The sequence below is a fragment of the Fulmarus glacialis genome, unplaced genomic scaffold (genome assembly GCF_000690835.1).
Source record: "Fulmarus glacialis isolate BGI_N327 unplaced genomic scaffold, ASM69083v1 scaffold21378, whole genome shotgun sequence".
NCBI classification, from domain to species: domain Eukaryota; kingdom Metazoa; phylum Chordata; class Aves; order Procellariiformes; family Procellariidae; genus Fulmarus; species Fulmarus glacialis.
In genome coordinates, this window is record NW_009229203.1 from 18457 (window position 1) to 43813 (window position 25357).

The following is a 25357-nucleotide window of genomic DNA, read 5'->3' on the forward strand; positions in this document are numbered from 1 at the left end:
TATGGAGAAGTGGAAGATGGCAGTGAGACTGCTTTTCTCTGCTCTGTGAAAGAAGGATCTTGGCCAATCCACTTCAGGATTTTTAGGAAAACTGATCATGAAGTTCTTCTATTTGAAAAAATTGAAAATGCAGACAGAGTCACGTGGCGCAAGGAAACAATGAACAGGCAGGACACGGGGACATATTACTGCATGGCTTCTAATCGAGCTAACGTGGATGTGAAAAGCCGTCCAATAACCATCAGTGGTAAGCTGACTTTTTTGATAAGCTGCATACTATGTCATCATGACAGGTGAGGTTGTGTTATCTGGGATGTTACTAAGTATAACTCCCCTACTTGTTTTTGTTCCGCCATTGTCAGAAGTTAAACAGAGATATCCATTTATAAACACAGGTTGTCTAACTTACATAGAAAAGTTTAAGGGATACTCAAAAGCCAAAGGAGCCAGATGCAAACTAAAAGCAACCCGTTGTTGTCCTGAGTTTTCGGTCACAAAGGAGAGGCTCACTAGTGAACTTTGCATGCAAGTCTCCTTAAAGTTCTTCCTCAGTGCATAAAAAGGCCAATTTGTAGTAAAATGAAAGGTCAGGAATTGCAGAAGTTGGTAATGATGACCTGTCACTGTACGTGCTCTCTTAAACATGTCTTTCTTATTTCCAGTCATTTTAGCGGCTTGGCAGAAAGGACTCGTTGCTGCATTTGTCCTAATACCTATCGCAGGAGCAGTAACTCTCACTTTATGGTGGTTTTTGTGTAAGAAGAAAAAGGGTAATGAATGGTTCCCTTCTATTTGTTTGGTGACAAATGTATTACAGTTAAACTTGCATTTGTTTCAGGAGCAAAGGTTTGTGGGGGTGAGGCTTCAGGAGATGACTAAATACAATTTTAAAAAACTAAAAATCTGCTTAAAAATGCCAGGTGGCACAAATTAAGCTGCAAGTGTGCTGAAGCTTTCCGAGTATATTGGGCAGAATGGGACGATCTAACTAATGGTGCTGGGAGGGCACTAGTGAAGCAAAGGTTATTGGAGATAGGCCGGAATTGCACTGTTCTGATGCAGTCCTAGGTCTGGAATTCAGTCCCGTGCAATGTAGAGGCAGACAGGGCCTGAGGAGTTTTTTGATCCCTTATAGAGCTATGACAATTTGATTTGGGGTCCCAACTCAGGTGCAATTGAGGTACTTCTCTAGTCCTCATGAAACAAACCTAAGATTACTAGGTTGTGGGGTTGATTTTTTTTCTCCCCACACTGTACTACAATTTCACTTAGGGGTTTGTCTTTTATCATTAAGGTATTCTTTCAGATCTTGTTCTTTCAGAAGATAAATAAATCTGGTTTATTCTGTGATATGCAGTACATTGCAAAATATTTGGGAAAATTTGGAGTATCTGGATGTCCCAGACTGCTTAAATTGGCCAGGCAGGATTTGGGATCTTAGGTTCTCTGTGAAAGAGACATTTAAGGGACCTGGGTGATAAACAGGATGAAAGACACTAGGTAATTAATTTTGTGATAGCCAAAATAAATTATTCTGACTTGGGTAGATAATCACTATATTTTTGTTTTGATTTTTACTTTTAAATTCTTTTACTCGTGCAATCTATTAATGGATGCTTTTATTTTTCTCTGTCAAGCTAAAGGACCATCCATGGAGATGTCTGGGTAAGATGGCTTGCTTTATGGTAATGGTGAAGTATTTCTGTTTAAAGGACTGGAGGCCTTCCACCATATGAATATAGTTTATTATGGCACACACCTGCAGACAATAGGTGGTTATGCTTCATGTACCACCTGCTTACACCACAATAGGATGAGGAAATACTCTAAAAATAGAAAAAAAAAAAGGCCAGCTAAGAGAAATAGAAGAATGTCAGGCCTGCATTTGAATGCATTTAGATACGGAATTAAAAATACAGAGGTCTTAAAGAAGAGTAATGCAAGAGGGAACATTTTTGACCTTGAAGTTTGTTTGGGCTTCTCTTAAAGACAAAGGCAAAATTTTCATTAGCTTCAATAGTTAAGAATGTGTGGTAGTCAGCATAGACAATGACTGATCTTTGAATATCATCATGTTTGTTGTTTTTATTGACTGGTTTTGGATAATTACATCAACTTTTATTGGTTTGCTTTTCAGTTCTGCCTTGGCTACAAACTTGACAAGTGAAAAACTGACAAGACAGCACAATGATGGAGACTACTATTCAGGTAGGATATTTTGTTGTAAGACTATTAGTGAGTTGGCTTAATTAAACATTTATTTAAAGGTTTGGATGTACATGGTTGTTGTTTGGATAAGGTTCAATGCTTTAGGAATACAGGGGAATACCAATAACATTCTCCCAAGTGTCTTCTATCATTTTGTCTTTGTACAGTTTTTTATGAGCATGTCTTATACAAAAATTGGTTTATAAGTCTGCTCAGACATTTCTACCAGGCAATCAGTTAACAATATTACAGATGGAGAAATCATGGTAAAAGAAAATTACTTTCTGTTTTTGACAGTTTTGACACAGATGCAAGAAAATTATATCAGAGAGGAAATTTGAATTGTGGCACATGGTCCTGTGACGTGGGCACAGTATAACAATGTTAACTTGCCATGATTGGGCACCTTTCATTCCAGGATCTCAATGCACTTTACAAAGATAGGTGGACATGTTGTTTAGAGCACCTGATATAAACAAAGTTACCCCTTGGGTGTTTTTTAGCTGATCATTTAAAAAGCCACATTCTTCCCACCTGTGTTACATGAATGTCTTAAGTGTGAATCTAAAAGTATACATAATGACAATAGGAGTTGCAGCTGTGTAACTCATTTATTTGATTGGCTATAATAAATATTTTGTCAGCTGAACTTTTACTTTAATATTTTAGGATCAGGTTACATTGAAGATAGTGAAAATCACATGAAAGCAACAGATGAGAATAAAGGTAATTTCATACTTAAACAATAGATTTTAGAATTATTTTATGATTGAAAGTTGTGATGTTTTCTAATGGTAGCAATCAGGATTTGATAGGTCCAGTCCTTTCCTTTTTCTCTTTGATAGTGGGGAAGACTCTTGCCTTTGCTGAGCTTAGTTCTTTTTCCTTACATGCAAAATTACAATGATAGGACCCATTTACGAACTGCATTACGAAGTGTAATTAGTTGTGCTGGATTCCAGGCCATCTAATGAAGGATGGTATAAAAATACAACTTAGACTCAAAATTTTAAGTTCTATACAACAAATATTCAGAATTTTTTTTTTTAAATCTTTTCTACTGATTTCTGCTTCTTTTAATTTTCTGTCCTTTCTTCGTTTCTGCAGAACTTGAAATATTTAAGCATTAAACCTAAAAATAATGTGCTATGAAATCTGAATAAAATAACCTGCCAAATACCTTGAGACACCATGTGGGCTATATATATATATATTCATTAAAACATGTCATCAAGTACTGCATCATCTAGCACATTGTATTCTTCAAGACTGGTGTTTTTAAGATATTTAGTCAAAGAATAGTACTTAAATATGCGGGTATTGCCATCTGAAAGCATACTTTTTCTCATATATTTTTGTTTTATATTGATGTGGAAGTATTCTCATGGGTTAGATGCAATTTCTGATGGCTTATAGTACATTTTGACTTTTTTGTCTATGAGTTGACCATGAGTTGAAAGATAGTTGGAAAGACATCTAGTGTTACTAAAGATCAAAGTTGAGCTAAAATTAATCCAGAGCATGGAACTAGACTCGTGCATAAGCCTGTATGCAACATAGGTGGCAGGAATTTCTAATTGATAATTCTTTGATGCAATTCTGAGTGTGCAGGGCAACATTGTACCACAAAACTAAGAGAAAGGTGCTGCATTAAGTTAATTGTGAAAATCTGGAAACAACCTTTGGAAACAATAGCTCAATGACTCTTGTTTTTTCCATTGTATCCTACCTGTTTCAGATGAAATGGGCTCTGGTCTAATGATCTGCATGTCTGCCGGAAATGAATGGGTTCAATCCTTACCTACTGCGGATTGGGCAGCTTCATTAAAACCAACGAGGCTATTGCAGAACTCTCTACCAGATGTGAAAAACAAGTCTTTTATTCATATACCTCTAATATAACAGTATCTATTCTGCATTTGTGTGGCAATAGCTTTTACTTTAGCAAGCAAAAGGAAGGAGCTTATAGTCGGTGCATGGAAGTTATTCCATTGTGGCCTGAATAAGTCAAATTAGACCTAGAGAGACATCCTCATGCAAAACAAACATACAGACAGCAGAAACATAGGAACATAAGGCTGTATTGATCTTTCAGAATCACTGCTACTGTAGGAAGCACGTAGTTTAAACATTGTTATTAACTAATATGCCACCTTAAACACTGTTTTTGTTTTGTTCAGCTTTTTTTTTTCCTTCTCTCAGGAATGCTATGGGAAGGCTACCCTAAAACTTTGCTGTTCTAATCATTAGATCTTTCTCTAATTCCTGTTCTAAAAAATCCACAAGCAGTTCTGCAGGATTCCAGTCTGCATGACTGTTGTGGTTCCTCCCAACTTTTACAGAAATCTAGTAGAAAACCATCTCCACCCTAAGGAAAAGACAGAGTAGAAAGCAACAGCTGTTTCTTGTGTCTGTTGTATCTAGTTAGACAGTACTTGTCAGCAGTAGTCTTAGTACATCAGGTGTCTAATCGTTGCCAGGGTTTCTGTGGGCATTGTGGGAGAGAAGCATTTTGAGGAGGAAGATGGGTTCCCGTTGTAGATGTTCTGTGGAGAGCTTGAAGGGCAACATAAGAGAAAAGTGCTGAAATTGCTTATTGGCAAAGCAGAAATTGAGAGTATGAGAAGTGATGAGGGAGGCCGTAAAAGACTTAGAGAAGGCTTTAAATGTGAGGAAAGTGGAGGATGGGAAGTGTCCTGCCATAACAGCCGTAGAAAAGGAGGAAAAAGTAATGGCAGGGAGAGAAATAGAAGAGAGAGCAGCTGAAGCTGGAGCAGGAATATGGGAGAATCTCAGATAATTCCCTGCTCCATTTGTGTTGTGCCACTTTTGAAGATGTTAAATTGACAGTAAGTTTTACGCACAATTTGCACTTCCCATAGTTTCAGAAATCTGGCTTGAGTCATCCCAATTCAGATTGGGATGACCCTTAGGAATGGGTTGGCCTTACAACTCTTAGCAGAGTAACTTACATCTACCATAAGTAGGGCCTGATCCTGCACCTATCATAGTCAATGAGGACTTGTCCATTAATTTCAGTGGCAGCAGGATCAGGCCCATAGCTCAAATGAAGCATGCAGTCCTACAAAGAAACATCTTCTTGATATTTTTGGGGCAGGACCTGACCTTGAGAGTGCTGAGGTGGAGTACACTGAAGTTGAAGTATCAACGCTTGATCCTCACAGAGGTAATAAATTGTCTGGCCTCTCTGGTTATGTTTTGGGAGCAACTCTGGGCATGTTGCTATTCCCTGACACTGGTCTGATATTGGCACCTGTGAATGTAAGAGCAGGTTGTGTTTTGTGTGCATGACAGTTTCATGCCAGTAGTGCTCCTTAATCTAGATGATGCTGTGGCAACTGTGCTGTTGTTCACTGCAGCCTTTCTTCCCCTGGGATCCTCTTGTGCACTTGCCCTTCCCATCCACATGAGATTTGTGCAGAGCAGGGCTCCCAGCTGGAGCTGTGGCTCTGAGCAGAAGGCAGCCTGCTGTGAATCTTCGTGTTATAGAGTCCAAATTCACTGAGAGCCATTTGAGGTTAGCCATAGGGTAGGATAATGGAGAGAACAGACAGCAGTGGGATTTCCTCCTTTATAAAGGAACTGGTTGAAGGGTCAAAGCTGTAATTCACTTGTGATAGCGAAGGAAGAGAGACCAGCATAGATTTAGTCTCTCAGTCTGGAGAGGCCTGGAGACCATCCTGGATTTTGTGGCACATTAAACAGAGAAATGAGACTATTGATGCCCAGATAACTTTGGCCTCCTACCTGTAGTTCTATGGTAACGGTAACCAGATGTCATAGCATGAGGCTAAGGTACATGTCTCTGCAACCTTGAAGGAGAAATATCCACTGAAATTTATTCTCAACACCCAAATGCACACTTCAATCATTCTGTGTCATCTGGAGAAATGTGATATCATTGTGCCCTTGTGTTGAAAGCTGTTAAATCTTTCAGAAATTTACAAAAGTTTCAAATAGCTAAGAGTGAATAAAACCCATGAGAGATGTTTATGCTATGCTCTAGCTTCTTTGCTTTAGCTGAATGAGAAGCAGACTGAGGAAGAAATGGATAAATTTGCTTTTTCCTGGTAGGAAGGACCACTCATTTATTTCAGAGACCGAAGACATGATTGTTTAGTTAGTAATACAGATGTTTGTGCAAAAGTGCTCACTCTTCAAGCTTTGCAGCAAAGCTCTCCCGGAACAGCCAGTCCTCCTATTCTTTCTCTGTTTTCACTTGCTGGTATCATTCCTCACAGAGTTTTCCCCGTGTTCTAAGCATGCTATTTATCCACCTCTGCTAAATTCTGCACTGAGATGCCATAGCTGTTGTACTCTTTTTCAGAATAGGCCTAAAACTTAATTGTTCCAAATGTTTCTGAGCGTGCACTACACAATACAATGGTGTAGAATTGTAAAGATATGCTAGAGCATGATTATTTAAATTAAAAGCCCTATTAAATGCAAGATCAGCATCTCTGAAAATAGCATTTTCATCCCATTCTGATATATAACACTCTTCCAGTACACCAGACTGAGTAATAAGATAGTATCCATGCTCTGTAGACTGAACCCCATTAAACTGCAAACTGCAAAATAATGTTTAAAAGATAGTGTGTAAATGAGATCAGATTATTTTAACTGAATGCTCTCTCATGTTACAGACCTATGTATGACATACAGAACATTAGTTGATTCTATAAGACTGATCTGTGCTTCAAGTATATTGAGATACGATAGCTCCCTAATCTGTTTCTTTTGTTGCACCCAGGACACAAGTGAATGCTTAGGAAATGCATGCTTTGGTTACGTAAATGGCAACTGCACTGCAAGTATTTAATGTGTTAATCTTTCAGAGCATTTTGAGGATGCTGCTTAAATGGAAGGAGTTGTATGAAACCAAGTTGCAAGATTAATTCTTTCAGCTCTGCACTGCCTATCACAATGAGAACAGGATGAGATTTATTCTTGGGAAAAGAAAAGCAAAGCCAAGTTTCTTTATGTACCCTTGTAATAATCATGTACACCCACAAAAATAATTCAGCCATAGGACTGCCAGCGATACTTCTACCAAATTGATGTTATTGTACAAATTTTGTTTCAAATCATAATATTCTTTCATGTCTGTCTGTGGGTTATGACCAGCCCTTCTTAAGGAACAGACCTTTCAGATTATCACCTAGCTCCAAATCCCTATTGCACCTCTTTTGATTCCACCTATTTTCTGAATGAAGACAAAATATATCACGCTTACCTTTTCTCTGGGCATGCATATCTCATCCAGTAGGCTGCACATAGAGTCTGATTCCTTCTGCCTTTTGAAGAACTCCAGACTTCTTTGATCTCTCAGGACTAACTTCAAATTAATTTATCTTCCCAATCTTTGTTCTTCCTGCTACTGTTGTCAATGTCAATATTAATGTTCATCTCAGGAGCAGGAGAATCATATTTTGTGTATTGTGAAAGACTACTGCAATAAATGCTGCAGTATCTAAGCTATAACAGTAGCCTTCATGTCACTTTTGGGAATCAGGAATAATTGAATGCCACCTCAAAACAAATTTACATAATTGTAGAAGGATGTACATCTTGTCTTTGACAGTAAAGAACAACTTACATTTGAAAACAGTGTTTTTCCAGCCATGTCTGCACTAGCTGGTAATTTCTGCAATACTTTTTAACACAGTATAATAGTTGTGCAAAAAGATGGCAAAGTGATTTAAACCCTTTATTGTTAATCCAAGCAAAAAACAAAGGCCAGTGCTAAAGTAAGATCAGGAAATATCCTTAAAGTGAGAAGGGAGAAACTGCTAATCATGGCTGAGTAAGGACATGCTCCTTCTTTTACTTTTATAGCTGGTTAGTTATCTTCAGGGTGGCAACATTATAAAGTTAGTGGGAACAAAATGTCAAATCATCCAAGTAATTTCTCCTAGCATATTTTTTCAATGCTGAGATGACTTTTGGAAGATTAACAAAGAAAATAACATGGGCAGTGGCATTATATCACAGTTTAATGAAATGGGTCTAAAAAAAAAGGCAAGCTAAGGAAACGCCTCCCACCAAGTCTTTCCACAGAGTCAACAGGAGTAGATTTAGGACTATAATCTGCTACAAAAAGATTATTCCAAACGAAATGACCTACCTCTCATTAAAATTCTGAGAAGATTATTTCTTACTTCACTGGAAATTGAATTGATCATTTAAGCAATAGTCCATAAGCGTATGAAATGCGCTTCAAGATCTTCAGACTATTTTGCAAAGAAAGTTCATGCCAGAACTGCAAGTTTGAAAGCTGTGATTAGACACTCAGTGAAGTGTAACTCCTACTGTCATTGAAATTAATAGCAGTTTTGCAACTCAATTCTGATGTTTTAGCTCCCAACATTTAAAGGATGCTTAACAGAATTTAAAAAAAATTAAATTAGCTTTGGGAAATTAGAATGTGGTGCCAGAGACACTTGGGCTCTTCAGAGCAATGCAGAACGGTAGTGGTTCTGATTCTGAGTTTGGCTGCAGATCAATATGTCTGAATTCTTTAAATGTTTTTTTAATAGCTAAAGTACAGGTCTCTGTATCCAGAAATGTGAATTTTCTTTCCAGTTTCTTGCAGAGAAGGAACAACCTTCTTTTTTTTTTTTAACTTTAACTAGAAAAATCTAACTTCTTGGTTTATTGAAGTTCCGTAGAAATTGGAGGTGATATTGATAGAATTCTGAGGTTTTCTAAGAGACTCAGTTTAACTGAAATGAATAAATGTTTCTAAAACGCTTTGAGGTCCTTGAACAGCAACCTCCTAGACCCTGCCTGCATAGGCCTTTATACCAGATGAAGAAAGTGGTTTTAAATGCACAGAGTTCTGGAGCACTTTGCTTTACTTATGGTTGCCCAGGGATTCTTAATCTACAACCTTGCAAGAAATCAAGGAAATTGTTCTAATCTCCAGAGCTGTGTTTACACTGAGCATAATGAAACTGAGTTCTTGCTATTTTCAGGCCTTTAGACAAGGCACTTAACCAAGGGTAAGTGCCTGTGGTTTGGTATCAAAACTCTGTGGATAGGTTTTCAACCATGTCAGATAGCAAAACAGGAAGACCTTTTTGCTTTGCATCTCATACAAGAGCAGAGGTTTACAGGGGCTTATTTGTAAACCTAAAGGTCTGAAAAGTATGTGTCTAAGACTAACATTGCATTTGTATTCCAGCTGTGTCCTTGGAGGCACAAATCTGCTCCGTCTGCTTTTTCTCCTTACTTTCTATCTTTCCACAAGCCTTCTTAGCCTTCACTCCTGCTGAGTCCACCTGATCTCAGTGCACTAATGGAAGAGTCAGCCATGCTGAGGAACTGAGAGGAGACCTTTCCCCGACAGCACCTAAACAGAAGCTGTACAGTGTGAAATCTGCAAATATTCTTCTGAGGCATTTCACAAAGAACAGCAAATTAGATTATTTTTGTGCCTGTAAGATTTAATCAGGCTAGTGGCCAAAAGGGGGTGTAGTTAGTCTTCCAAATGATAGATCTCCTCAGGTCTAGGATCGCTAAATCCTCAGAACAAACTGAAGAAGCTCTTCAAAGTGATCCAGAGAAACTCTTCTCTAGTGGTAGATGTCTCTGTAAAATTAAAGCAGTATCAATTTAAGTTGAGAAGGTTATTAGAATGTTAAAGTCAAATTTGGAAAGGGAAGCCTATTTCCATCATTGTTTTTATATAGAGGGAGAGACATCTCCCCCTCAGAACCTTACAGTCTGGGTTTGGGGGAGGGGGTGTAGCTGCTTTTTCGTACAGAGTCCACAGGCTCGTTGCTGCTTATGTAACTACTTCCTCTGAAAGTAAAACAGTGTGTTCTGTTTGTTTAAGGAGCTTTTCATAAGGCAAACAAAAAAAAAAAAAGACAAGAAATTGATTCTGTGCCAATACATTTTCCAGCTCCTGTACAGAAGGGGACTGAAACAGTTTATAGTGAAATCAGAAAAGCTAATAATGGTAAGTAAGCTAGTGAAAAATTAAACACATAAAGGAAGCATTTGTATAGAGATTAGGGATAAATTTGTGACTGAATAGTTTAGAAGATAAATGCCATAAAAAAGAGATCCAAGTCACATAGGAACATACTGAAGGGCAGCCACAAAATCACAGGTGTTGATAAATTGTATAACACCTTCATAGTTTCTCATAAACCAATGATATTTACTGCAATGAGATTAATATTTGTAGCATCTACTTCATCAGCCCATTTGTACTGTATCTGCTAAGTAGTTGGGCCATACATCTGGATCTGAATCTGGAGCGAAACATGACCTGTTAGGGATTTGTGTTATTTCAAACTGCTCATGAACAACACTTTTCCTCTTAGTTGGGCATGTTTGCCATGCATTATAAAATATTACACTAATTTTGGATATAACCCCAGCAAATACCTATAAAGACTCCAACCACAAACTCTAAAAATTTTTAAAGCAATATGATCACTTCAGTAGGGTGGGTTGTTTGTTTTAAGCACCATCAAAAATTGTCTCAGATTGTATGTGCCAGCCACTCTACCCTTCCACCTCCTGTAACACAGACTTTTGTATGTGGGCATTAGCAGCTTACTGGCAATTACTGTCTATAAATGTTCTGGCAGTAATGAGTTTAGAGACAGTAGGTTAAAAGTGTTTCTTCACAGTTTGTCAAAGACTAAATCAGAAAGGATTTCCTTTCCTCTCTTTGTGTTAGGAAGTCTAGATTTGTAAATATTAGGGCTGTAAACTGTTCAGGTTTTGTCCCCATCCATGTTACCAAGTAGCTTTGTTGTGTGCCATTTTTAATTTTTGATCACTGTGTTTCAATTTGCTGTTTTTCTATTTTACAAGGGATTTCACACCTGCCCCGACACAGTATTCTGTTTCTAGGGAATCTTTCATGTGAGGGTCTCCAAGTACTTTAGAAAACATTACTTAATTTTCCCTTGTGAGGACTTATAAGGCAATTTTTATCTCCATTTTACAGCTGAATAAACAGAGAGATTAGGTCATTTGTTTAAGGCAATGTGTTTAGAGGGTGACAACACTGGGAACAGAATTTCAGAATCCTGACTCCTGGCTTGGTGCTGAGCCTGTATGTCCTACTCATTTTTCACAGGCTTGCAGTGAAAAGCAGAATACCCTTTACGCTAAAGAACAGGGCTAGGCATTTCATGTAGGATCACCTGGCAGCATCATGAGAAAAAAAAACATCTCATTTTAGGGCTGAACCCAAAGGCCACTAATGTTCTGAAATATTTTCCAGTGAGTGTGAATTGGACCTGTAACAAGCTGCAGAAGCTGATTGTATAACCCCTCGCTTGCTTTCTGCCCAGGTGTGAAGTTGATTATTATACCTTTCACCATTCCTGTTTTTGACATAATGGCAAGTGTTACACACTAGAAGGATGTTTTGTGAATTGTAGTGTAAGCTCAAGATTGGTACAGCAGAGCTATAATTCAAAGCACTTATAAGACTGTACTGGCCATAAAGTGGAAACTGCAATAGAATGAGATATGATTGAAAGACTGAGCTGAATTAGCCAGATGATATGCAAACGCCCCTTAATCTTGCAGTCCACCTGCTCTTTTATGCATAACATTCTACACTTTCAGTTATTCTTGGAAACATAGTAACAGTTTATTGTTTTAATCACGTCTGTTTTTCCTGATTGATACACAGGAAAAGTGTTTCAATTAGATAAGCAGTGCATCACATAGCTATGCAGTTGCTTTGCATAGCTACATTATAGTCTATTTAAATGTAACATTTACTTTGATTTTTGATAGGCTGTGTGATTGCAAGGTGGCAAACTATAAATGCAGTGGAGAATCCCTAGGAAATAGATCTTCTTAAGTACTTTAATTTATATTAATGTAAGTATATTAAAAGCCAATTGTGAAAGGTGTTGAGTATTACTAGTGGGTGCAGAAGTTGGTTTACCATTATGATCTTCACTATGTTTGAATATTCTTTGAGATTTTTGAGCAAGTGCCCGAGAGTATAATCTACTTCAGGAAGTTAATGGTTCAGACAAACGTGTCCTCTGGGGAAATTACATGAATTTGGGAATTGGTGTCAGCTACACAGTTTGAGAGATTTAACACCTAAGACCTATGTAACATTTTATTGTTTATAGGTAACTATTGTGGTTTGGGTCTGTTTAATTAGAATTGAGTGCTTCATTATCAATTTTATCTTTTCAAGGAGTTGTCTGTGCATTCCAGAAATTGTGTCCACTAGAGAGGAAGCTGAAGAGCTGTCAGTAGTTATGTCTGATGCAATTCTTTGTGACTGAGCTAAAATATTTTTCCTCTTCTTTTTTCTGATGGCTCTCACTGCTGTCCCCAGTAAAGCAGATGCCATGTCAGTAACCAACTCTTGTATTTTGAGTTCTACAGCTATTGCTCATCCTTATCCCAAATCATGAATCCATAGTGCAGATAATGCTCTGACCTTTCCCAAGCCCCAGGCCTTTGGCAGTGTGCTGAGCATCTGCCATTATTCCTTTTCTTTTTATTTTCCCGGTATTGGTTATGTTATCTCCTGTTACTATCATTTTAGTGTCTCCATCACACTATGGTAAGACTTCCCATCCTATCTGCTGTGCTGCTTTCCTTATTCTGAGTACCAGGCCTAAAGAGGTGTTACATTAAAGATAGACAGAAACAAACTGTCAAATGCACATTTCAAATCCCAGAAGACCTGCATGTGGTTAACAGTAGGAAAAGCAGGTCATTTGCGAAATTAGTCTAGTCAGGTGTATTTTGATTGAAAGTCAAATAATAGTACTGTAGAGAATGTCAGTCTCTTTAGCTGGACACTAGATTTCCACTGATATGAGAGATTTAAGGGGCGTGCTGATCACTATCATTGTCTCTGGAAGCAACTCAAAGAGATGAAGTTGTCCTTGCATTGTTATTGAAAGGTTAGTTTAATTCAGAGAAAGAAGATTTAGTGTTCAGGAAGTTCACCCAGCTATTGATTTAAAACCTTTTCTAGAGCAATAAGCTGTTATTTTAGTATTTTACATAAAATACCTAAAGCTTCAAGCCTCAGCTTTAAAACAAACCTTACGTCCAAATGGCAATTTGGGGAATGGTCACAATTAGTACCAGTCAGGTCAATAACACCTTTGTCTAAAAGTCCTTCACACCTATCAGGATGAACTAATTTCCTTAAAATACTGCTTTCTCTGCTTGCTCTATGAAAAGGCCTAAGTACATTGGGAGTCAGGAATATCCAGCCCAGTTCCAGAGCTGTTGCTTTTTATTCACAAAGAACTGAGACAGTCCGAAGCTTAAGCAAAACAGGCAATTGTCTAAATCAACAGACTGCCAAGAATGATAAAATGACTGTGGCCCTGCTGCCTACTTTGCCTGTGCTGGAGTCCCAACAGGCTAGGCTGGCAGTTGATGCTCTTCCTAAGGGAGGGGTCAGGATGTGTCAAATACTAAGTTCAGCTGGGTGGGTGGAGGCTCTTTTAGATGCATGATTTACTTCCATCACACCTTTCATCCTTCCAAGAGACAGTGGGGGCAGGAAGTCCAAGCATGTCCATACTGGTTCTTTATCTCAGCTCCACCCCTTCCTTCAACATTGATCCCAGTTCTTCTTCGGGCACAGTTCTGTTCATATTGCTGAGAAGACTAGAGCTAACTCCAGTTTACAGATTTCCTTACATTTTTTCAGGGCACTTCTTGTGGAAGACAATGTAGATTGTGGAAGACAATGTACATTCTTACTCCTTCAGTGAACTCTGCCTTTGCTCTGTATCGGATCCAAAGTTCACAGAAGCCAGTGATAGGCTTTGCACTGACCTTGATGTGCACTGAATTGAACTCATAGTGGCTTATTGCAAAATAACTATTCCTAATTTCTTATTAGGAAAATGGAAATCTAGTGAACAAAATGCAGAGCCAGCCTTTATGCTGCTAAGTCTGGAAAAATGAATTGGTCACTTGGAAGCAAGTGCAGTGGCGAGACAGGAAACTCTAAGAATCTTATTGCAACCAACAATGTACTATGGAAAAATAAATATATCCCAGTGGAAAGAGGCATGAGAAATCCCCATTGCATTCAGTGGTTTAGAACAAACTATTAGAAATCAGTTCTAGCAATCAGGAAATCTGTTCAAATACTTTCCTGCTACTGAGCCTCAGGCTTAACACCTCTGTACTTAGCCAGAATTTCCCACTGAACGCCTTTTCCAGCATAGAGAAAACTCACAGGGTCTGGGGATTCATTATGTTATTCAAAACTCAGGCCTAATGAGCACATGCTAGTTGCATGCAGTCTGAAATAATGTAAATAACCTGTCCCTTCTCCAAAATAAAAAGTCTTTGGATCTTTAGGTTTCAAGACATATTCTAGACCAAAGCCTGGATCTGTAAGACATTGATTCCAGAGCCAAATGCTTACAATAGTTTCAGCCAAAAATTAGGCAAAGCCAGATGGTTTCAGTAAGACACAAATATGCAGGGAGCTTCTGACCTTGCTTGAACCTAAAATGCAAAGCTGAATTGCGTGCATGTCCCTGTGTAAGATCTGTTCCCAAGCTGCCTGCCAAGATTCTCCGTTAGAAGCTACTGCTCCAAAAAAAGGCTTGGCAGAATGTAGTATGTGTCTGCTGTTCAGCATCTTCAGTTGATAATCTGGCATCTTAGCTTTCACCAGTGTGGGAGATGGGTTTGAGATGGATTATGAATTGCAACTGTTTGGGCATACATTCTCTGCTCCATAACCTCTAGCAATGAGAAAGGGCGGAGCAGGTGGGGATCACAGTGTCTTAAATTCCTGCCATTAATGTATTCCTTTGTAAAAAATATGTTCTTTGAATTTAAAACCCCATCAACTAAAAGCAATAGCAAGAGTTTAAATCCATCAGAAATCCATAAAAACACCTACCTTTATTAGACGTGGGAATCTTTTAGAAATCACCACCACCAGACCTTCAGCTCTGATTCCTTTAATGAAATATGCAGCTTCTTGTTTGCCCTGCTATGGAAGCTTGACCAATTTTTCTGTATATGACTAGAATCCAGCATATCTCATTCCTCTGTTTTTGTTAGTAAGGGAAAGCCAGGTGTCATTTGAAAATCTCTCTGTTCTCTTTCATCACAGTAAAATCAGTGTGTTTCAAGTAAAAAACGCCTCATATTTTTAACAGGAATGAAATTAAAAAGTTGTGAAAAAATTGACGTAGCAAAGAATCAGCAAAAGCACAGTATCATTGTGCTTTTATTAGAGGCTACACGCTGGCTTACCTGATTAGTAACTTTCAGAAATCATATAGCCTTCCAGCAGCACTTTCAAAGGACACAGATTATGACATGCTCTTGGTAGAGATATGATACTTAGCTAGAAAGCCACACTATTTTGAATCTGGGTGACAGATAACAAGGAGGCGGGATATCTGTTATTGTGACCTAGTAGCTTTGGGGTAGCAAACATCCCGTTGTTTGAAGTTTGGAATTCATACAAAATTTCTCATTTCCTCCTTCCTGTAAGCACAATACATTGTGACAGAGGACTAAACTACAGCTCGTTAATACCTCACTTCATAAACCTTACATATAGTTTTGTCCACTTAAAGTCAAGCTTTGATGTAGCACTGGGTCAGCAGTGTTTTTGTTCACTTCTGTCAGCTTTCAGGACACAAAAAGCTTTTACGTGTTTCCCGTGTAACTTTTTATATTGTTTCTTATCAAACTGGCTAAACAGACAGGGATCAGTCTTGCCAAACATTGAGATAAATTTTATATTGAAATTAAGTTTATGCACTGGTATAAGATGCTGTAGTCACCTCAGTTTTTAATCCTTTTCCTAGGCTAAAAGTTCTGGGTAGAACTGTCTTGGAGAAAACTCATAGTGTACCATGCCAGCGACATTCATGTAGTCTCTCTGTGTTTCAGAAATTGCAGGCTGCTTGTGTACTGTGTTCATGGTGCTGCTTTCAGTGAATTTCAGTGAAGCAGAATTATAATCCTAATGTAATAAAAATGCGGATGGTAGAAACTGTACGAGCTTAACTGCACCACAAGTATACATGGATGTAATCATAAAGGAGAGAGAAAAAGAGACTTTAGAATTATGTGCAAAGTTAGATTTACCTGTGTTCAGTTTCCTCATTACTTCTGCTGGCTGGCGAGGGAGTTTCTAAAAGACCTTTACTAAGGTCTATTTATGGTAGTAGTACTTTTCATAATATCCTTCATTTAATGATTTCAGAGAACTTTTCAAAATTTACATAAGTGTTCTGCCTATGGGAGGACTGATGTTATTATTTGTTATTTAAAAAATACATACTTAGAAAAAACATAGATTCAGAGACTATCCCACGTTTATAGAAAAAATACTGGCAAGATTAACCCAGAGCCCTAGTTCAAACTGTCTGCTTTGAGCATTAGATGAATTTCCTTGGCACAGTCTCTCTCCACTGAATTTTATATACTTTCCAAGAAAATACCTTTCAAGATTCAGCGCTTACTTTTGTCGTGTGTGAAATATCTTAACAGACCATACAAAAGAGCACTTTTAACAGGACTTGAAGTCCTCTTCTAAAAGCAGAGTTATTTTCCTCATGTCTCTAGATTGTCTTGCTTTCAGAGGGCAAAGAAATATTTATGTTTTAGTATTTGAAGGTATTCTGTGAAACTTCTGAATAGCTAAATCCACTTTTTTTAAAAAAGAGCCCAAGATCTAATTGTAAAGTTCACTGATCCTAAATGGAAAGAGTCCGCTGGCTCTCAGGCTTTCATTGGAACAAGCATCTTTTTATTAATAAAATTTCAGGTGTCTTTGCAGGTTCTTATTTGGCTCTGAAAATTGTATCCTATACCGGTTTCTGCAGTACGTTATTTTCCTGGCAAGTAATTGGAAGAGGAAGTATAATGCTCCTGAGAACTTGCCTCTAAAAGGAAGACACTTTTTTGTCCGGTAACAGCTTGTGCTCTCAGTAGAGACTTCTGCTCTAAACGATAATCAGGAAAGCTGTCAAACATGCACTGGTCAACATGGTCTTTGAAATGTCTGGTCCCACCCATGTACTTGAATTAAGCTAGTGCTTGGATACTTCTTAGGACCAGAGCTTGAACCTTAGTCGTAGGTAGCAATTTTACGTCATTGCAAGGTGCATAAAAAAAGTTAGATTAAATATAAAAGTCTATTTTCTGGAACATAGAACTGATCACTCTGCAATGTGCCATTTCATAATTTATATATTGTATTTTATTTTGCAGATTCTGTGGAAAACAGGCATTCTGTAAGTATACATTTTATGCAAGCAGTTAAATATAGGGAAATTGGATTGAGACTATTGTGTTATCTAGTGAAATAGTGTTCAAGTGTTGCTACATTTTAATTGTTTATTTGTTGTTCAAGACCTTTACTGGGCAGCTACTGGGCAATCCCTTCATATACATTTTTACTAATCAGGCTTTCAGTACTACGTTTGTAGAATGGTCGGCTTTAAAAGTCCATGGAACTGACTGGTATTTGGTAGTGCTGGTACAGAAGGTAGATGACAAATAAAGATCTTCCAAGAATTTGTGTTGAACACCGGCACAGCTTTGGATATGTGTCACAAATATTCATGCTGACAGAATGGCACAAGGTTGGGGATGGTTGCTGGTTGCTTCAGGTTCCTGATGGACCTGAGGCACTCAAGATTTGCATATGAAAGCCTACTAAGCTGGTTAATGTATCACTGGGGACAGAGCACTTGTTCCAGTCCCATCTGTAAAATCTATAGGGTGTTTAGCACCAGTGGATCTCCTTGGGGTATGCCTGCTCACATGCACACACACACATTCTGTGATTGGAATATCCAGAGAAGTGAGGTCCTTCCTAAGATGTGAAATGAAGAGCTAAACTAAGGAGGAATGGCTTATCACCTGAACTCGCAGAAGTCACTTCTATGTACTCTCTGTGACTGTTTCCTTCTGGGTTCATTTTCATCCACTGGTATAGCAAGTGGGATGACTCTAAGGGCTGATGGTGAAAACTGAGACCTTGTAAGAAATTTTAAAGGCAAGCAATTTTTTACCTCAGAGTACATAGCTGTGTCACAGTTATGCTACTCTAACCAAGAGGTAAGAATAGTACCATCCATATATGGAGGATCTCAGCTAAACAGTTAGGAGTTTTGTGAAGGTTCTGCAGGTGGTTAACAGCTTTATAGGGCTATGAAGACAGTGAAAAGATACGGATTTTTAAAAAAGAGAATAAAAGAGAATAAATGTCTTGAATGAGCTTTTACTCTGCTCTCAAGAGATCTAAGAGGCAGGGAACTTACATTTCAGGAGTACTTTTATGAATGTTAGAAAAGCTATCTAATCCATCCTCAAACCATGCAGAGCGGGTGTTTTTTCTGCCATCCACTTTGTGACTTTGGAACTTGTACTTAAAAAGAAAAAGAGAGAGAGAGAGACTCATAAATAAGAATCACAATAGCACAGTCTACGTCAGCTTATGGCATCCATTTGAGTTTTGAAAGGCTCCATCAGCACTCACATCCTCATGGGATAAAAAAGCAGCCCATTGTATTATTTACAGACACTGGCAGTGCACTGAAGGTCACAGATTGTGTTACAATAAACAGAAATATATTAACAGGCCAGTAGGGTTTATACTATCATTGTCTCTCTTAGTTTAAAGGTTTGTTTTTATTCTTTGCTCTCAATTTTCTAAAAATAAATTGAGCTGAACCCTCCTCTGGGTTATACCAGGCATTCCTTGGAGAGTCACGCAGAAGAAAGTTTGTCCCTGTTCGACACAAAAGGAAAAATGGTGTAAGCTCAGGGAGGAGTTTTTGTCTTTTTTTTTCCACACCCTACATAATTTATAATGGACATTGGATGAAAGACTAAAGTTTTATGAAGATTTTTTTGTTTTCTTTTCCTGTGGCCAAAAGTGAGTAAAAAATCTCTCCATGGAAGTATAATGAGGCTGCTTCAGTGAAATTACACTGACTACCCCATGTAACTCACTTTCATCATAATTAATTGGACTATTAAAGCTTGCTAAACCAGACAATCTATGAAGTAATGTTAGATTCAAGGGAGAAAAGTGTCAGCTGAGGGCAGTGTTTTCTTTGTGTTGTCTGTACAAACTCCTGTTAACCGTAGGAGAGTAATAAAACTCATTACTCTGTAAAACTAATCCCATTTTCAGAAACACCCCAAAGAAAAGTGAGCTTTATAACACTTGCACATCTTACTTGAAGAGTAAGATGTATTCCTAGAAGTAGCCTTACTCTGTTCATGTCTGTGACATTGTCCCCTCCTTAGGTACTGTTCATGTACTTAACATAGTAACTATTCTTTTTTTTTTTAATTATTGGTGCTTTAAAGGACATAGCAAAAAATTGGATCCCCATTTTCTGCTTCTTAAATTCCCACTTCTTTTCCCAATAAAGCCTGTGACAAAAAGCAGCACCATCCCTCTTTTGAACTCTCCAGATAAGTGACCTAAAGTTGGACTGGACAGATACATTTCTTTATAGATTTTCCATCCCCCCCATTTGCCTCAGCATTTTTCAGGCAACATAGTACAGAAACACTTAGGTGCTTTCTATCATTATTTTCTTGCAACTGTGTTTTTCTGTAGCTCATTTTCACACAATGCTTAACTGTGATGTACCTCAGAAGTTTGGTGCAAATGAGGAGTTGTTGATCCTACTCATGAAAAGGAAAATGCTCCTTATAAAGTGATCAAGTGGCTTAAACTTCCTCCCCAGCTGTTCTGCTTCTTTATAGCCAAGTGAAGTATTTGGCTCAGAGGTGAAGTTGCTTTCGATCTGCTACTCCCGTAATTTGTGAGTGAAAGGAGGCCTTCAAGGAGCTAGGCTGGTCAGCTGGCATCTTAATCATGTGAAATGCCAGATGGGTTACTTAGCTATAGTGACCTGTCAAAAAAACTTGTAGAATTTGACTCTGTTTAGGAAGTAATAGGTATTCCAGAAGTGTGGGACAAAGGGCACCACAGCAGAGAGTAGTGTTTTGCTAAGAGCTATGTTTTCAGAGACAGGAGGACATGCAACCTTTTTGTTTCAGTCATGATGGTGGAGACTCAGCGTCAGATCCTGCTGTCCTTTTCATTCTCTAAATTCAAATAACAATGTGGGTTCCACTCCTCAGATAAACTTACTCAGTTCTGCATTGATCTTCCAGAAGTCACAGGCAAAACAGAGTACTGCACTGTGGAAAAGAAAGTTGAAGCAAATAATTTTAAGGAGCGCTAGCCCTGCTCCTGTGCATTTGCACCTACATAGTTTCTGTCAGAATAAATATAATCCAGCATGGAAATTTAGGAGCTTTGCTTCATCTTCACTGAGAGACCATTACAAAACTGAGTTCAGGGCTTTAGTAAACACTATGTACTGACAGTAAGTGTTGTCTTACACAGAGGCATTGAAAGTGTTTGTATTATGTCAAGAAAGATGGTGCATTAGAAAAACAATTAGTTAAAGTTTGAATTATTTGAATTGTATAAAGGCCCAATTGCAGTACAGGTTCTGACTGATTTGCAGTCCAGAGTACCTTGAACCTGAATATCTTGGACTTTTAGGTCATTTAGAAATGAATCTAAAGTTTTGAGTTGGGGGTTGCTTCCCTCTTTCTCCTCTGTTTCAGAAATTTGTATCTTAAATGCCATCCATAGGAAGTATTTGCAAAAGAAATGAATTACTTAGAGAGGAACTGGGAGGAGGTTTCCTTCCTGAAATCAGAGCTGGCAATCTTTCTAAGTTATTTAACGGTCCCAGTTTCTGAAAACATATTGAAGGAAATATCTTGACAATGAGATAGCCACTTCGCCAAATACTAATTGGTATTGTGTCAAATTTACCTCAGCGGTACATTCTGACTTCATATCTCCTCCTCCCCTATTACCTCTTAGATGTGTGTGTTTGTTTGTTTGTTTGATTCTATCCTAGGGGTACATGAGGACTGGCAGCCTCAGTCAGGACATAGTGTACTTTTAGCTGCAAACTCAGAATGTACCCTCTGAGACAGAAACCTGTACAATTTAAATCTATTCTGAGAAATTTCTGGGTTTTTTTCAGCTACTTTCTCATCTTACTCAAGTGATCCCAAAAGTATTTTGTAAATTGCTTCACATTGCCAGCACAACATAGCCAGCTCCGAAGGGATACCTGGCGTGTGTTTAACTGTGCACAGTAACATGGCACAATAGTTTCAGACAGGAAATGAAGATGAAGGATGTGTCCATTTAAAATTGTGGGGGGATTTCAGGCAGTCAGGATATGAAAAACAAGGTGATACTCTGAAATAAACATTGAATTATAAACCAGGAATTCCTGCCTCTGACTCATGGGGCAAATCCTCTGGGGGTAAGTCCACAAAAGGAATTAGGCGCCTCAGTGCTGACAGACTGAACTATTAGGTTAGAGGCCACCATGTACTCTTAGCAGATATTTGTTGGAGGAAGACTTGCTTTGGCAACTGATGTCAGGAAAGACTTGACAGCTGTGAATCCTCAGTGGACAGAATTATTTCTGTCATATAATGTAAAGACAATGAAGTTTGGGATCTCCCTTTGCCCTTTCCCATTGGCTAGCATAGAGGACTCCTCTATCTGCACGCTGCCTTTTGTGGTTCTCAGTGCCAGGTTTCTATGTCCCTGCTGTGTACTGAAGATAACCTATTCAAAGGAGCAGACTTGTAGAAACATGCTGTCTAAAAGTTGAACGCTGCATTGCTCACTGTTGAGATACCCAAATGCTTCTTAGGAAAAGGTTTTATTCCTGTGGGACTGAAGATGGGGACCTAATTGTGGCAACTGGGCATCTACTAGTAAAGGATCTGACTCTCAGATTCCTTGAGTGCCAGTTCCCATAAGAATCCAACTTTTATCAGTGAGTGCCCAGTTGCAGATGTTGGTGATTAACAGTATTGCAGTCTAGCCTGTAATTGTTAACCTAAATCTCCCACTGTCTTATTTCCTTTTTTATCCAATGAGGATAATACTAGTATTTCCCCAGGGAACTGTGAGTATTTATTAGCTCATTGTACAATGCTCTAAGGAATACGTTACTATATTTAAAGTTTTTGTATTGATCAAAAAGGACAGGAGAGGGCAGGGGGACATTTATATTCATACCTTTTTTTTTTTCTTTTTTGGTCTTGTTGCCAACAGAGAATACAAGGTCATCCTGATGCTACTTAGAACAGTCACCTCAAACATCAGCTGGGAGAAGAAAACAAGCCAAGATGGAAGATGTTGCAAATGTTTCAAAAGCTCTGCAGCACTTTTTTATGAGTTTGCCAGGCTCTTTTTTCAAAGTTTATTTCCTCAGGGGGAACAATAGAGATGTTCCTAAAGCATTTAATGGAAAAAATTACAAATAAAAATTCTCATAGGAAAGTGGCTCTAGAAACCACTGACCTAGGTTCCCATCTTGAATTTCTTCTGCTAATGCAATTTTGCCTTTCTAGCCTCCAATTCATCATGCTCTGAGGAATTAAAAGGGGAAGCTACAGCTGAGGAAGTACTTCTACAGTGCAGTAACTACTGTGATGCTAGTAGGATGTAGAAATATCTAAGCTTGCTTTAAACCAGCTAACTTGGTTATCAGTAATACTCTACTGTGGCAGATCAGAGCTCAGCACAGCTTGGCTAGCCATGTATGTACTTTGACATGATCTTGCAGCTTGTGCTGAACTCCCTGTGCTGCAGCAGCTGGACTGCTACCAGTCTTGGAGCCAGCTAATTTATAGCTCACTTGGATGCTACACTGCAATGAGGGCCTAATGGAAGAGCGAGCTCTGGGCTCTCTAAAAACTTGAGTACTGTTCAGAGATTCAGTACTTTACCAAGTGCTTCTATCAGCAGAGGCACAAATATTCTTTATTCTTTGCTAAATTGCTTTTCCCCTTTAAAAGTTCTGATGCTTGTTGGTTCATTTGGTGTGATGGTTCTTCAAGGAATGATTGCCCATCACAGTTATTTTGGATGGTGCAAAATATAGGTCTTGAGTGGGTGGATATACTACACCCAGGTCAGTGAGTTTGTACCTGAAAATCCTGTAATGTATAATCCTTATTCCTTTGATTTTAGGAAACATCTGAAGTCGTACTTGTGTCCAGTTTGTCCAGTATGGAACTCCATACCTATCCTTTTTCTCTATAGTATGATAAACCACTAACATGGATCCAGACCTGGATCTAATCTTTGCAGCCCATGATTATCTCGGTTGCATTAGTTTAAAAAAAGAACACAAAACAAAACAGAAAAAGTACTGTCCCCAACCCCTTAACCAGCTGGTCTTTGACACTGCAATTGCTCTCCTTTTCTTACTGCAGATTAAATTACTACAAGATCTGGGCCACAGGTAAGAAGGTTCTCATTTTAATTAGAAAACAGTGAAAGGGAGGACATGGATTTGTATATACATATATTGTTACTGCTTTAAGCATTACATCAAAGGCGCAAAACCAGCAAGAAATACAAAAGGGTTTTATATCCTCATTCCAAACGTTTAAATTTTCAAGCTCCAGTTACTGGCTAATATCTCTAATTTATTGTTCCCTATGCAAATGTTGTTTGTATCAAAAGCCTTTCACAAATGACTGAGTTCATAGCACTCTTCTGTTGACAAATGTTCATTCTAGCATCCCATGAGTGTCCGTACAAATACATTAGTATAAGGAATGTGAAAAAGTATTTTAATAAAGAAAACTCTGAATTGAACTTTGCACTGGATCTTGCATGTTCATATTAGTGACCACTTGCAAATGAATGCCTGTACATTTTTTTATCAGTGATGAACCATATAGATACATTGTATAAATTTGCATATGGAAGATGTCATCTCTGCAACAAGTGATTCCAGGCACTTAGATCTGTTGTCATGAACCAGCTTAGCAGCAGGTAAATGCACTAAATTGGTTTAAGAGTTGAGCATGGGAGTGCTTGCATTCACATAAGTCCTTTGCTAAATTACAAAGGTAAAAGTTTCTCCACAAACCTTTCCATAGTCCCTGGCGCAGCTCAGGAAAGCACTGGTTTCTGGGAAGTTTCAGAATGTCACCTGGGCATGATGGAGCAGCAGTGGGACAATTCATTGATCTATTTCAGCTTGTCTCTTGGCTGGAATAATCCTGAACTATTTTGGATTTAGCCTGTAATAAAAGTTGTTTGCCCTACTGAAACATATCTGAACTGTCCACTTTTTAGAGTGCTGTGCACTGCTTTGAGCACTTGTTTTTTCTTACAGATATACCAATACCAAAAATATTTTAAAATGTGGGACATTAGATCAGCATGTATCTCCAGTGAAGACAAGATTAATGGGCCCATGCAGTAAACAGCTACACAAGGACTCCAAATCTCCTGTTTTGAGCATGTTTTCTGGATGCCAAACAAGCCTCATTGTCCCATTGGAAACATTTGGGAAATAAGTCTTGAATCTGTTACCGAAAAAGATTAAGGCTCAGATTAGAGCTCAAACAATACATTATTGAAAAACAACCAAAAAAAATTTCAGATTTCTACGTTGTGACCAAGCTGAGCTCAGCAAATATAAAATGAGGTGTGTTGCTGAATATTTACTTTTTGAGAAGACAAACGGGAACATCCTCAGGCCCCTTGTGCATGCCTTGTCTGAGCAGTTCCACTGACAGCACCGCCTCCTGCTTGCACTGCGCATGTTCAGAAAGAGTTTACCTATTCCACTGCCTTAGTTGGTTAGCTTTGTAATATTTTTACTATTGCAGAGCAGAGGCTTTAGGGATGATGAGATACAGAAATGCTTTAAATCAACAGACTCTTCTTCCTTGCCATTGTTAATTTTTTTTCATTTCCAGCAAACTAGCAGCTGCTTATTTTCTTGTCTAATGTAAGTATACTTCTGTCTGCCTTTCCGTGGAAAAATCGACGATGATGTGCTGTCTGCTTCGTGCTGGCAACCACCTGACAGGGCCACGGAGCGCGCAGTGTGGCCGTCTGCCTGTTACTCCCTTGGTGTCACCTGTGCCCAGGGCAAGAGGGACCTTGCCCCGGGGCCGTGCCGAGCCCGCTCCCCTCTGCGGCCGCCTTGCTGCTCCGCCCAGCAGCACCCGGCCGTGATCCGGTGCTGACCCCTGGTGGCAAGCGACCTGCGGGGCGACAGGGGTGGCGACG

The 25357-nt window shown here is 38.7% G+C and overlaps 1 protein-coding gene across 1 annotated transcript in view; it reads left to right on the forward strand.

Moving 5' to 3' along the window:
* LOC104081152 (platelet endothelial cell adhesion molecule-like) overlaps positions 1-22927 on the forward strand; it is a 33150-nt gene extending 10223 nt beyond the window's left edge. Inside the window, exons 9-17 of the mRNA XM_009583776.1 lie at positions 1-247; positions 663-770; positions 1638-1665; positions 2138-2208; positions 2878-2934; positions 5327-5395; positions 10139-10195; positions 17455-17477; positions 22373-22927. The exon at positions 1-247 is cut by the window's left edge and continues 27 nt beyond it. Of these exons, the coding sequence (XP_009582071.1) occupies positions 1-247; positions 663-770; positions 1638-1665; positions 2138-2208; positions 2878-2934; positions 5327-5395; positions 10139-10195; positions 17455-17477; positions 22373-22402 (690 nt within the window). The 3' untranslated portion in view covers positions 22403-22927. The remainder of the gene's footprint in view (positions 248-662; positions 771-1637; positions 1666-2137; positions 2209-2877; positions 2935-5326; positions 5396-10138; positions 10196-17454; positions 17478-22372) is intronic.
* The last annotated feature ends 2430 nt before the right edge of the window (positions 22928-25357 follow it).